This window comes from Bactrocera dorsalis, chromosome 4 (assembly GCF_023373825.1).
Source record: "Bactrocera dorsalis isolate Fly_Bdor chromosome 4, ASM2337382v1, whole genome shotgun sequence".
NCBI lineage: Eukaryota > Metazoa > Arthropoda > Insecta > Diptera > Tephritidae > Bactrocera > Bactrocera dorsalis.
In genome coordinates, this window is record NC_064306.1 from 15,294,909 (window position 1) to 15,307,850 (window position 12,942).

Genomic DNA, 12,942 nt, shown 5'->3' on the forward strand with positions numbered 1-12,942 from the left:
CTGCAACGATCACAATTTTTTCAATCATACCCGATCATTGACTCAGATTTTTTGTGACGGAAAACTTTGCTTCAACAAAAATGAATGATCGTAAGCGAGCGTGCTCGAAGCGAACAATCAGTTTCAATCACTGTTGCTTGTTTCGTAATGATTTTTCTCGATCGAAAGCCTTGTGTGAGCAGCAAAGAATGCTGCTTGCATTCCGATCGATCACAATCATACCGTTTGGTCATACCGGTTGGTTCCTGCCAGCAGCGCAGTCGCTGAGCGTTCTTTTTCTTTAGCTGGAAATATTATAACTTAAAAAAGAAATAGGCTCGGACCATGTTCAGTTGATAATTTATTGTTTTTAAATTCATTTTTTTTAAAGCTTTAGCGATTAAGAAACCAAGTTTATTACCTTCTTTTAATTTTAAGTTTTTGTTGATCTCAATGAAGAAGTGATAAAAATTTGAAATTTGTGTTCCCTAATATTTTAAGCATTACCTTTATTTATTAATTTTAAGCATTAATTGAATTTTAGTTTTAAGCGTTAAAAATGAAGAAATATATGCAGTAATGTTTTGGTTAATTTTATGCATCGCAACTTGTTTCCGTTAAAACACACAAATATGTACATACAAACTATGTATATACATATTTGCAGGGCAATTCTCGATCTGATTGGTCTAATCACAATCAATTCAAACGCAACTTGATCGATGTCTGATAGGCTGGTTAGTGAACAACGCAGAATCGTGGGTCGTGTCAGCTGGGACGACCTATCTTATGGGCGCGCAATGTAACTGAACAGTGAAAAACGCTACTCTGACGTGACGTTGACGTGAGAATCTGCGACATTTGGATTTTTGCCGTCGTAAACGTCTCAGCTGATTGCTCTCTCACAACGCAAGGTTGCCAATATCGATATACTGCAGTAATTATCAACTTTTATAATTCAATCTGTTCAATATGTTTGAAATTTTCTTAAAATAACTCAAAATCAGAGTCGAATGCTATTATTTATAAATATATAAACTATTTTTAATAGTTTGTTTTCAGTTTTGATACTTTATATTGTAAAAAATTGTTATTGAAAACAAAGATGTGCTTAAAACTATATATGCGTATTGGGCAATGGCAACATTGTTCAAATGAAAGCAAAGCAAAGATGGCTGATTTCTGCGTTTTTACCACGTTCTTGACTGTGCACTCATTTTGCCGATAAGGAAGGAAAAGGAAGGAAGGAAGGAAGCGTTTTTCACTAACTAGCCTATGAGTTTTCGTGCATCGTTGGACTTGATCGTCTTTTTCTGTACAATCACTTCCAATCGTCATACCGGAACCAACCAATCAGTTTCAATCAGTAAGCAGAGCAATCCAATCAACTGATCGAACTCCTTCGTTTTGAGCACGAAACTCAATCGAACAATTTTGTTGCGAACCGCTGTGCTGAGTTGTGACCGTTTTGAGCGTGGCTGATCAAACCGGATCGATCATACCCAATGCAGGTCTCTGGTTCAAATATACACATAACAAGCAAGATATATAATACTTACTTAATAAAATACCACTAATCCAGAGGTCTTTCGACGATCGCTTGAATATGAACTAATGAACTTCTTTAAAAGAAAATGCATGAACGACTTCGAAATCGTATAGGAAACATTCGTGGTTACAACTCTCTCTACATTGGTCTGCTCTGACAGAAATATAGTTTTTATGATGACAGCAATGAAAAACTAGAAAGTTGATCACTTGTACCCTGGTGTTTAGTCTATAGTAACCCTACAAGGGTAGAATAATTTTAGCCGAATATAAATCCGTGTTCATTTCGTATACGTAAACCAAACGTCGTGGGAACGGTGTCATAACAAATAAAGTGGTAGACATTCGTATAAGCGCACACATATGTTTTGGGTTTTTAATAAATAAAAGCTTCAATTGTTGCATTATTATATTGAAAGTTATTCATTTTATTGTCTTACATATTGTTAATTTTAAATTTTTATCAATTCAACAGTAATTAGTAAAAACTTAACATAATTTTAAAGAAATCTGGATTTTTAAGGAGACATTCATTTAAGCGCACTCCACATCTTCTGGAAAATAAAATAAAACTCGATACTTTAACTTAATCTTAGTACTTGGTATGGCCACCCCGGTTTTCAATAACAACAAAAATGAGACTTGGCTTAGACTCAACAAGATTTTTGAGCAAATCTCCGCTCAAATCAAGCCAAAATTGCAGAATTGAAGTTTTAAGCTCATTGACCTTGCTGTATTGACGCCCATTGCCGTAAACTTTCCCTGCCATTACTCCCCACAGATTTTCTATGGGGTTACAATCCGGACTGCATGCCGGCCAATCAAGTAAAGGCACTTCTTGGCTCTCCAACCACGCCTTTGTTTGCCGAGAAGTATGTATCGAGGCATTGTCCTGTTTGAATACATATTCGATTTCCGTTGCTTGCCTTACAAATGGAATGAGGTTTTGTTGGAGTAGATCTATGTACGCTGTGGAATTCATGCGGCATGTTATGGGTACCAGGTTAAGCCTAGAATCATAGCAAAATGCTCCCCAAACCATGACGCTCCCGCCTCCGAAATTTCGCTTCGATCGCACCACATTTTCTTTGGTTAGATCGTGCCAGTAACAACTATAGCAATCTGGTCCGTCTAAATTGAATTTTTTCTCATCCGAAAAAATAACCCTTTGCCACTCCTTTTTCCAGGACATGTATTTTTTGGCAAATCTTAACCGTTCTCGCTTGTGCTGTGTTGTTAAACGTGGCTTGTTCTTCAATTACGTCCATTTAACGTTCGGGGAAGTGTTGAACACCCTGGCGATTTGACGAGGTGTTACGTCGATCTCTAATTTTACTTTAATTTGGCTGCAATGTAGTTTATTTTTTGTTGCTTCATGGAGTATTTGCCCTTTTTGACGGAGTGTCAGTTTTTGGTTACCTTTTGTTGGATCCTTTAGGCATGATCTAAATTATCAATAAAATACATGTAAATACAAAATTTTACACTAAAAAGCCTACTTTACCTTTTATTTATTATCTCGTCTAATGAAAAGCAAAAAAAAAATTTACGCTGCAGCTCCTCTTTTAAAAAATATGTATTTTTCTAACATGCGCTTATACGAATGTCCGCGTTACTACTGCGATACTTCTTTTATTGTGATTTGCCTACTTAAACAAGTACCGTTACATGCCGACTTACTGACGCCAGTCATTGGTATACAATATAGCATTACAGTAATTGACATATCAAAATCTTTTTTTCGAAATAATCTGCTTTAAATATGCTTTTTCGAAAAATTTCATTGTGTGCTTATACGAAATGTCTACCACTGTAATAAGATAAGCTTTAGTTTAGCCTCAGAAACGACTATTCGACTAATTATGGTGCATATTTCTGATGAGCACATTATTTTAATTAGGAAAGATTAAAACGGATAAGTACTACAACTACTATATAAAACTTTTCCTCCAGCTTTTCAGACAGCCACTTAATTTAATAAATTAACAATGATACGCTTCGAACAAATTGCTAATTGACTTCATCAAGTGACCGTTCGAAACGCCTGTTATATTATATTATATTTGAACAATTAGATATACTAAGCAGCCTACCTAAACAGGTGTTCAAATAAATTGTGAATAATTTATAATATTAATGCATTTGTTATAAGTCTTTCAATAAGCAATTATCGCATAAATTGGATTTTATTTTATAATTCCTCTACTCGTTATTAAAATAAAAAACAAACTTAATATGAAACTAACATTTTCCTTTTCTTTTTTCTTCTATTCTAGGTGAGCTAATCTATGCAATAATCAACATGTAAGTCATTATGACTCACACCACTCGGTACTATGTATATACCGATTATTATTCAATATTTCCTCTTCAGTAATGTACGTCTCGGACTTTCTTTGGATGTGCTTTAAATCAATGTAACAAGTATGCAAATAATACGATTGTCATACTTAAAAAGAGATTTAAACTGTATCTTCAACAAAAAAAGCTCGAAAACATGCCTTTTTTCGACGAAAAATCACTCAACGTTTAGATGTCCATTGTTAACTTGAAAAAATTGACTCACACTGTTATTGGTTTGAGAAACTGAACTCAACTGAAAAGTGCCCGGCCTGACACATAGATGGCGCTACTAGAATTAAATCCACATGATTTTTAGTTAACCTTAAACTTCAAAAGGCGCATGTATAAATTTGGCAGCTGTCGGATCATTAGTTTGTGAATTATACGAGGGCTGCTATATATATTTCTGGCCTAATAATGAAAATAGGCATATTTATCAACGAAAATGTTTCTTTTTTTTCGTTGGAATTGGCTCGTCTTGGAAGACCCACACGGTCGATTGCTGTTTTGTTTCGGGCTCATACGCATAGATCCATGATTCGTCACCTGTGGCGATCTTATAAACGTCTTTTAAAGCACCGCGATCGTATTTTTTCAGCATTTCTTTACACCAATCCACACGAGCCCTTTTTTGAGCGATTGTCAAATTGTGCGGGATCCAACGGGAACAAACCTTTTTTACGGCCAGGTGTTCATGCAATATCGAATGTATGTTGGTGGGAGAAATGCATAGGCATGCCTCTATCTGAAGGTATGTTACATGACGGTCTTGCATTATCAGTTCACTGACGGCATCGATGTTTTCTGGCACAACGGCAGTTTTTGGACGACCTTCACGGAATTCGTCTTTGAGCGAGCGTCGGCCACGATTGAATTCGTTTTAACAGTTTTTCACAGTGCTATAGGATGGTGCTTCATAGCCATACAAAGATTTTAGTTCATCGATGCACTCTTGTCGTGATAATCCACGTCGAAAGTTGTGAAAAATGATCGCACGAAAATGTTCACCAGTTAATTCCATTTTTTGGCCGAGATGAATTTTTTAATTCCCTGTAAATAAAACAATTCACGATTAAATGACAAAACGTTCTGAGTGATGTTATGCTAAAAAATGTCAAACTTTCAAATGGAAATGTCAGATTGCACCTGACAACACTTAGTGTTGCCTAGTCCAGAAATACATATAGCAACCTACGTATCTATTTAAGTGCAACAACTCTCTTCATTGTGAAAAAATGGATAAAAATGAATTTCGCGTGTTAATAAATACTGTTGAAGCCAATATTTAGATTGATTAACATTATTTTGACGCTGAATCAGGGAAATCGAACGTTGAAAAGTAGTTTGCAAAGTTTGAACGCACCGAAATGAGCACCGAGGACGACGAAGGCAGTGGGCGCCTAAAACTGGTTGTTACCGACGAAAACATCAAAAAAGTCCACAAAATAATTTTGAATGAACTTAAACTGAAGTTTGTTCGAGATAGCAGGCACTCCAAAGATATCAACTGAACATGTACATCATATCATTCACAAATATTTGGGTATGAGAAAGCTCTGTGCAGCGGGTGCCGCGCCAGCTCACAGATGACGAAAAACAAACGACCAGTTGATGATTCGATGGCGTGTTTGAAATGTTGAAGCGTAATAAACATGAGTTTTTGCGTCGATATGTGACAATGGATGAAACATAGCTCCATCATTTCACTCCGAAGTCCAATCGACAGCTATCCGAGTGTACTGCCCACGTTAAACCCGGTAACACGCTTGGAATAACGCAACAGTCGGCTGGCAAAATTATGGCGTTTGTATTTTGTGTTGCGTCTAGAATACTTTTTATTGACTACCTTGAAAAAGGAAGGACCGTCAGCAGGGACTATTACACATAGCGTTACTGCACTGCTTGATGAACACAATGCACCGCATCACAAGTCAGTGAAAACGATGGTAAAAATACATGTATTGGGAATTCGAATTGGCTTCGCATCCACCGTTTTCTCCAGATCTGGCCCCAGCGACTATTTCCCCTACTCAGATCTCAAAATAATGCTCGTTGGGGAGAAATTTTCGTCGAATGAAATCGTACCACAAAAATGGTATCGAAAAGTTGGAGGGTGACTATAATCACTGCATTGCCTTTGAAAGAAATTACGTAGAATAAAAACAAACGAATTTTGCAAATTAACGATAGTGCATACAGCTATTTATATATTTTTTTCAAAAATAAATATAATTAAATAAATTAATGCTAAGACATGGCTTAAACTTCAGAACAAGTATATAGACCAGTAAGGTGAACAATCACGTTAGTTCCTCCTTCCAGTCGTCTTCAATCATCACAGCTGCTTTTTCGGCAATTAGCGTTGTTGGCCCATTCGTATTGCCGCTCGTTATTTCTGGCATTATGCTCGCATCGACCACACGCAATCCGTTCACGCCGCGCACTCGTAGACGCTGATCTACTACAGCGTGCGAATCGGTGTATGCGCCCATGCGACACGTGCCCACCGGATGCCAAGCACCGATATACAAGTATTTTATGTAACACAACCAATAGTCATCTGAATCATACGGCAGGCGATCGCATTCCTCAATGGGTACATGCAACAGCTGTAAACCATAGTTTCTAAACGCCGCAGTGGTGCACATGCGCTGCACGAAGCGCACATATCTCAGCAATGTGAGCTGATCAGCGGACTCGGTGGCATAGTTGTTGTATATGAGCGGCGGCGCTTGAGGATCGGCCGAGCGAAGACGCACTTTGCCTCTTGAAAGCGGACGTAGTAACGATCCGTAGATTTGTAAGAGGCTTTTATTGTCGGCCGCGCGTGAAATCCCAGCGACTATTTCATCGCGAAGCTGCAGAAATTTGAAGCTGTCGGCAGTACCCGCCGGTACAATCGTGTGCGACACCAAGTGCAGATCGGGATACTGACTGCTGCTGCTCGCATTGGTGTTAATGAAACCCATAATGCTGATACTGGCTGCAAGTGGACCGGTTTGGCGCAAAAAATAATCTGCAACGCTTTGTGGTTCGGCCATACTGCTTGGCAGGTTAATTTCGCGCCCAAACTTGAGTATCAAAGGCAGCATGCCGTGATCATGTAGATTATTGCCTACAGGCAAATCTGCGATTTGGTTTATGCGCAGCGCCTTCAAATGCTCACTTGGACCAATGCCCGATTGTAACAGTAATTTTGGCGAATTTATGGCGCCTGCCGCAAGAAGCACCTCGCTCATAGTGGCAACTTTTAAGCGATGGCGATTTCGTAAGATGAATTCAACACCTACAGCGCGACTGTTGTCTGAAGAAAAGAGTATTTTCGTAACCATTGCCTTTTTAATGACATGTAGATTAGGTCGGGTACGTGATACTTGCCCCAAATAAGTTTTCGCAACGCTCATGCGCCTTCCCATTTCTATATTCGCGGGTATTGCGTCTGTATAACCAACGATAGTGCCATCTGATAAATCGGATATATAGCGCAACCCTAGCTCGCTGCTAGCATTGAGCATAAGTTGCGCTAGTTCATTGTGCTCCTCCAGATGGTCAAACTGGTTCAGTACTACGGTGCCAACCGGTTTATCGACGACTTCGTGCTGCGAGGCCTTCAGCGCCTTTTCATACAAAAATTTCATTTCCTCCCACGACCACTTATCGCAACCCAATAGACGCCATCGATCGAAATCCTCTTTATTACCAAGCAAAAAAATGCTTCCACTCATAGAGCTTGAGCCACCTACCATTTTGCCACGCGGCCAATAACAGCGACGCTGCTGCATGCCTTGACAACAGTTGGGATTCGGTTCACCAAAGTCTGTCCAGGTGTAGGGGCTGTGATGTAGCGTGGAACTTAGTGTGAAGATCTGAAAAGATTAAAGGAAAGGTTAGACAACAAGAAGGTTGGTATCGCAAACGAACTAGGGTTTACTTGGATAATCCGTTCAATTCGGGGTTCTATGGTCTAAATAATATTCATACAATTGTATATAATATTGTGAACAACAGTTAACCGGGTTGTTTAGCCAGAAATCTTTATTTTTCCTTAGCAGAGAATTTTAGCATTTTTAATGCACCTACGACCTGCGGTCAATCAGTTGCTTCTACTAAATGGAGAATTGACAGCAATCTCATAAACTATTATATTTATGTCTTTTGATTTAAGAGTAGCATTTATATATGATCCACAGAGGATAAAAGATTTGATCCATACGGCCTCTACTGACTGAGCTTTTCTATCTTACGCTGCGAGCTGTACCTCTGGATTTCTGTACTTAAATTAAGTGGACCCAATTGAAATATAAAGGGTAATTAAGCGTTTTTAAGTACTTCTCAAGTTGTAGTGAATTACCTCAAAAAACAAGAATGCTAAATGCCGTCGGAATAACGTTTAGTAAGAACATTTATATATATCTTCAGTTGCCTATTTCTATCCAGAGGTGGGAGGCAGGTAGAGTAGACTGAATATCTCTCAAATCATTCCAGATAGAAGAATCCAGAAGCTCTCTACGTCCGATTTGCAACTTTGAAATTTATTGAAGTGCAGTATATGCCTAATGTAGCCGTTCTGCATACAAATTTCCGTTACCGATATAACAATTCGTATATATAATACATATGTATTAATCATTATTTAATCATTATTTATTCTTTAGGTTGAGCACTGCACTTATGAATCATGGCTTCCCAATTGGTTTTGAATACTGAAAAGTCCCAAAAGAAATCCAACAGTAGCTTTCGGCACCTCATAGAGAATCTAAAAACTCACCTCAGATTCTATAGGCGGATCTTCGCCAGCCTCCAGCAGCAGCACTTTGATACGCGGGTTTTCGGTTAAACGACTGGCAACCACCGAACCAGCCGTACCGGCGCCCACAATGACGAAGTCATACTTCTCCAGACCTTCTCTCAGCGCTTCGTCAGCAAAATCAGCAGGCCATTGGCTAGCGTTTGTCAACTCACACTTTGCTGTATTTATTGCGGCGAAAAGATTGCTGACAAGAGCCTCAGCGCTACCAACGGACGAGGTCGCGCAGCTGGCGTGCGCCGTGGTGTCATTGGCTGCTATCAAAAGCTTGCTAGCGTCACTGATTACGTTCGCGAGCGTTGTGCCGCTGATCACTGCAAACACCACGAGCGTCAAGGCAACTGTTGCTGTGGAAGAGGAAAAGCCTTAGAAATAATATACAATTTTCCGTTATACTTGTACTTATGTATAATTCTATTTTGTTTACCCCAAATGAAAAACCTGAATTTCGTGCACGTCAAGTAGCTATTGAACATCGCTGTGTGCTTATCGAGGGCGCTGAACTGCTACTAAAAAGCTTACCTTTTTCAGCGCGAAATTGAAAGTGTGTGAAATATTAAATCTTAAATTTAAATTATATTATATGCGTTTACTTTTATCTCGGTATTTTATGGCAATTGTGATAACAATAATACCCTTAATTATTATACTCTTACAACATGTTGCTACAGAGTATAATGGCTTTATTCACCTAACGGTTGTATATATCACCTAAAACTACAGGGTTGTATATATACATATATGTAAATGATCAGGATGACGAGGCGATTTTAAATCCGAGTAACGCTCTGTCTGTGCGACCGCCCGTACAAGCTGTAACTTGAGTTAAAATTAAGATATCTAAGTGAAACTTGGCACACATGTTCCTTGGTAAAAATGCAAGGCGGAGTTATCCAAGATACCCGTTTAGGCGCGAATGGAGACCAAAGGGTGACACGTTTGCACTGCAAAGCGGTTTTTGGAGATTGCCATGCCCCTAGTAAGACTATCTAGACGATTTACGCCTCTAATTAACTTGCTACTCTGTAGATATTTTAATTAGGTAGGCAGGCAAAGAGATCTTTAGACATGTGCCACACCCTTGGTACAACCATCTAGGCGATTTGTGCCTCTAATTAACTGAATTCTTTATGACAATATGAGTTGGATAGGCATTGTGATCTAAGATATATCCATCCCTGCTTTGAAGCCTGCCAGTTTCAAGAGTAATAAAGGTGTACTAGAAGTTGGACGCTTCCTACTTCTTTTATTGTTTTTCGTCGCAATGCTCCCACTTGTTTTTAAACAGATAACATGTCAGTAAGTCTGTTTGGACGGCAGCAGTAAGACACATGCACATACATATACCTATATATATATTGTTGCTGCTTTTTAACGTGCTGAATAAACAGTACATCTTTGTTTCGTGTTGTGAGTGTATTCGCATTATACCACTCGTATTATATTTTACAGCACATATTGTAGTGAGTAAAAGCTGCTCATTTATATTTGGTTAAAGGCAGTTTTCAAAATTTAAATATTAACTCGCAGTGTGTTGTTGGTAACATATTTCCAGCATTCCAGTTCAACAGTTAACGAACTTAAGTAAACAAAATAAATTCACCACTTCATGCTCAGCGTTTATTAAGAGAGAGAGAGAGAGAAAGAGAGCACGTAAATTGGAAATGATGTTCATCGTTGTCAACTTTTAAATTTCAAAAAGCGTCAAAACTTAAAAAACGGCATCTTTTGATAAAAATATGTCTATCAAACATTTTTTAAATAATTTACAGTCAACAATATTAAAAAAAAGACATGCATATAACGTGCAAATCATATATGTACGGGGCTGTCCGATAATAACCGTACCTAACACCATGATGCACGCGGGACTTTTTCAAAATTTTTTTTTTATTTCTTCTACAATAGTCTCCTTGTAACTCCAAACATTCTCCCAGCGATGCCTCCCATCTCTGCAACCCTTCCAAAATCGACTTGGCGTATATTGTCTGCAAAATACGAGTTCACGAAAGAGATTGCCTCCCTTGACGAATCTCTGGCCGCGAGCGCAGTTTTAAGTTGAGAAACAAAAAAAAGTTAGCTTGATGCTAGATTCGGTGAATAGGTGGTATGGTCAAGCAGTTCGAACCGCAAGTTCGTGGTGTTCGCCATGGCGACTGTTTAGGTGTGAGTGGACATTGCGGTTGTCTTGGGAACAAGACTTTGTTTTTTGCAAATGTGGCCGATTTTTCGAAATTTCTTCTTTAGCTTGCCAATAATGATGCGTAGATGCTCCTGTTATAGTCTCATTTTTCAAGATAGATCCATAAAAATAATTCCAGGGCTGTCCCACAAAAACACTCGCCATCACTTCCCAGCCGAATACACAGCTTTAGGTTTTTTTAGGGGCTGTTCCCCCTTTTCAATCCACTGTTGAGATTGGTTTTGTTTCGGGGCGTATAATGATGGATCCAAGTTTCGTTTTACAGTTATCAATCGGCGCCAAAACTCCGGTATTATTGCCTCTAAACTGAGCCACAGAGCGCTGGAAATGTTCATGCGCGCACGTTTTGTGGTCTAGCGTAAGCAAACCGCCGGCACCCAACGCTCGGACAGCCTTTCTCATGCCCAAATCTTGGTTAATATGGGAAAAAACAGTTCTTTTGACATCTTCATAATCTCAGCTATTCTATTTTAATCGGCGGTCGTCTAGTCACCAATTGATGAACTTTATCGAGGTTATACGTTAGTGGTTACAGTTTTTGGACGCCCAGGACGTCATCATCTGCAAAGGTCTGCGACCAGTTAAATTCAGTGCCAAAATTTGACGGTGGTAAACGATGGTGCAGAGTCACCATACACAGAGTCCAACTCATCGTTGATTTGTCGAAGGCGTATTGCTTCCAAAAATAAAAATTAATTATAGCTCTATATTCAATTTTTCCATTTTGGGGAAAATCACCGAAATAGACTCCAAAAAAAAGGCTGCCAACAGACAATTGCGCAAGATAAATTTCTGAATTTTAGCGAGTAGCTATTATAATATTGCACAATATAGATGAACTTTTTATAGTTCAAAACAGCGTAAAAGATCTTTTTGACCAAGGACAACGATACAATCTCCGGACAAATTTTTCAGATTGGACCACTAAAGCATTTACTGCCATTCAAAGTAATCGATGAAAATCAAGATAAGAATCTTTTTATGTATTGTCGGATCAGCTTGGCAGGCTTTAGTTTAGCGTCAGACACCACAAAGTAGCTATAGTTCATGGTTTCAAATTTAGGTTCATTCGGGTAATGTAAACTCAATTTTTCTGGAAATGGCAGGAGAGCTGTCAAGAGCGTTGTGTCGTTGATGCAGCCGTTGCTGTGGAAGAGAAAGCATTTTAGAAAAAATATAATTCGCCATTATGTGAAAATTTTGTGAAAATATCGCGTAAGCTGTGATTCTACTACAAATATTTCGATTTTCACATACAGTTGTCCACAAAAATAATAGTAGGTGCTAATATAAAACAATTTGTTTTAAATAACATGTAAATGACGCGGTTCAATAAAGGACACTTACGGGAATGATAGCATTTAAAATACGAAACAACATTTATTGTGATTAATCCTTATTCCACTTTTACTTGTAATCGTCGGAGACACTGTTATTGCTTGCCACAAAAATCGGAGGGTTAATATTCAGTTTGCAAAATAGTCATAACATAAAAAAATTTCACAAAATTAGAAAGTAAGTACAGTTCTATAATCTAGCAGCTATTTTAGTCTAGTACTGTTTTATTTATTCATTGGGACAATTAAATTTGTCGTTAATACTGAAAAATGATCGTAGAACGTTTTTGGTGCAAAAACAAATATTTGCCAGAAGTCACGAAAGTACCGTACGCAAAGAAAAACAACGTGGAAGCTCGCATTCAATTTGCAAAAGGAGCATGCTCCTGGCTCTTGGCTAAATGGCGAAATATAATACTAGGTCAGACGAGTCCAAAATTTAGTTATGTGGTAGACAGGTTCTAGAAACTTTGTCCGTGCGCCCCCAAAACTCAGCAATAATCCCGGTTTACAACAAAAAACGTGTAAACATGGCGGAGCTAAAATCATGGTATGGGGTTGTTTTCATGTTCTAGCGGTAATTGGTCCAATACACGTAATTGAGGCATCATGGATCAAAGGCAATGTCAACTATTAGATGAAGTAAGTTACCATATGGCCTCATGGAATATGCCATTGATAGTGGGTACATTCAACAGGTAATGACCCTAACAACATACTTTAGC

At 38.5% G+C, this 12,942-nt stretch overlaps 2 protein-coding genes across 5 annotated transcripts in view; one reads left to right on the forward strand and one right to left on the reverse strand.

Moving 5' to 3' along the window:
• Positions 1-12,942, forward strand: part of LOC105233463 (flotillin-2) — a 351,794-nt gene that overhangs the window by 266,778 nt on the left and 72,074 nt on the right. The gene's annotated exons all lie outside the window — the stretch shown is intronic.
• Positions 6,098-9,353, reverse strand: LOC105233461 (glucose dehydrogenase [FAD, quinone]). 3 transcript variants are annotated; one of them, XM_011215555.3, is made up of 3 exons: positions 9,105-9,353; positions 8,639-9,018; positions 6,098-7,736 (listed from the first exon to the last, which is right to left on the reverse strand). In XM_011215555.3, the coding sequence occupies exons 1-3, from the start codon at positions 9,151-9,153 to the stop codon at positions 6,171-6,173; spliced, it is 1,995 nt and encodes a 664-aa protein (XP_011213857.2). In that variant the 5' UTR covers positions 9,154-9,353; the 3' UTR covers positions 6,098-6,170. The 3 variants fall into 3 exon arrangements, with proteins under 3 accessions (XP_011213857.2, XP_019848461.2, XP_011213856.2); XM_019992902.3 differs by having other exon boundaries at positions 8,639-9,042; XM_011215554.3 differs by having other exon boundaries at positions 8,639-9,024; positions 9,105-9,351.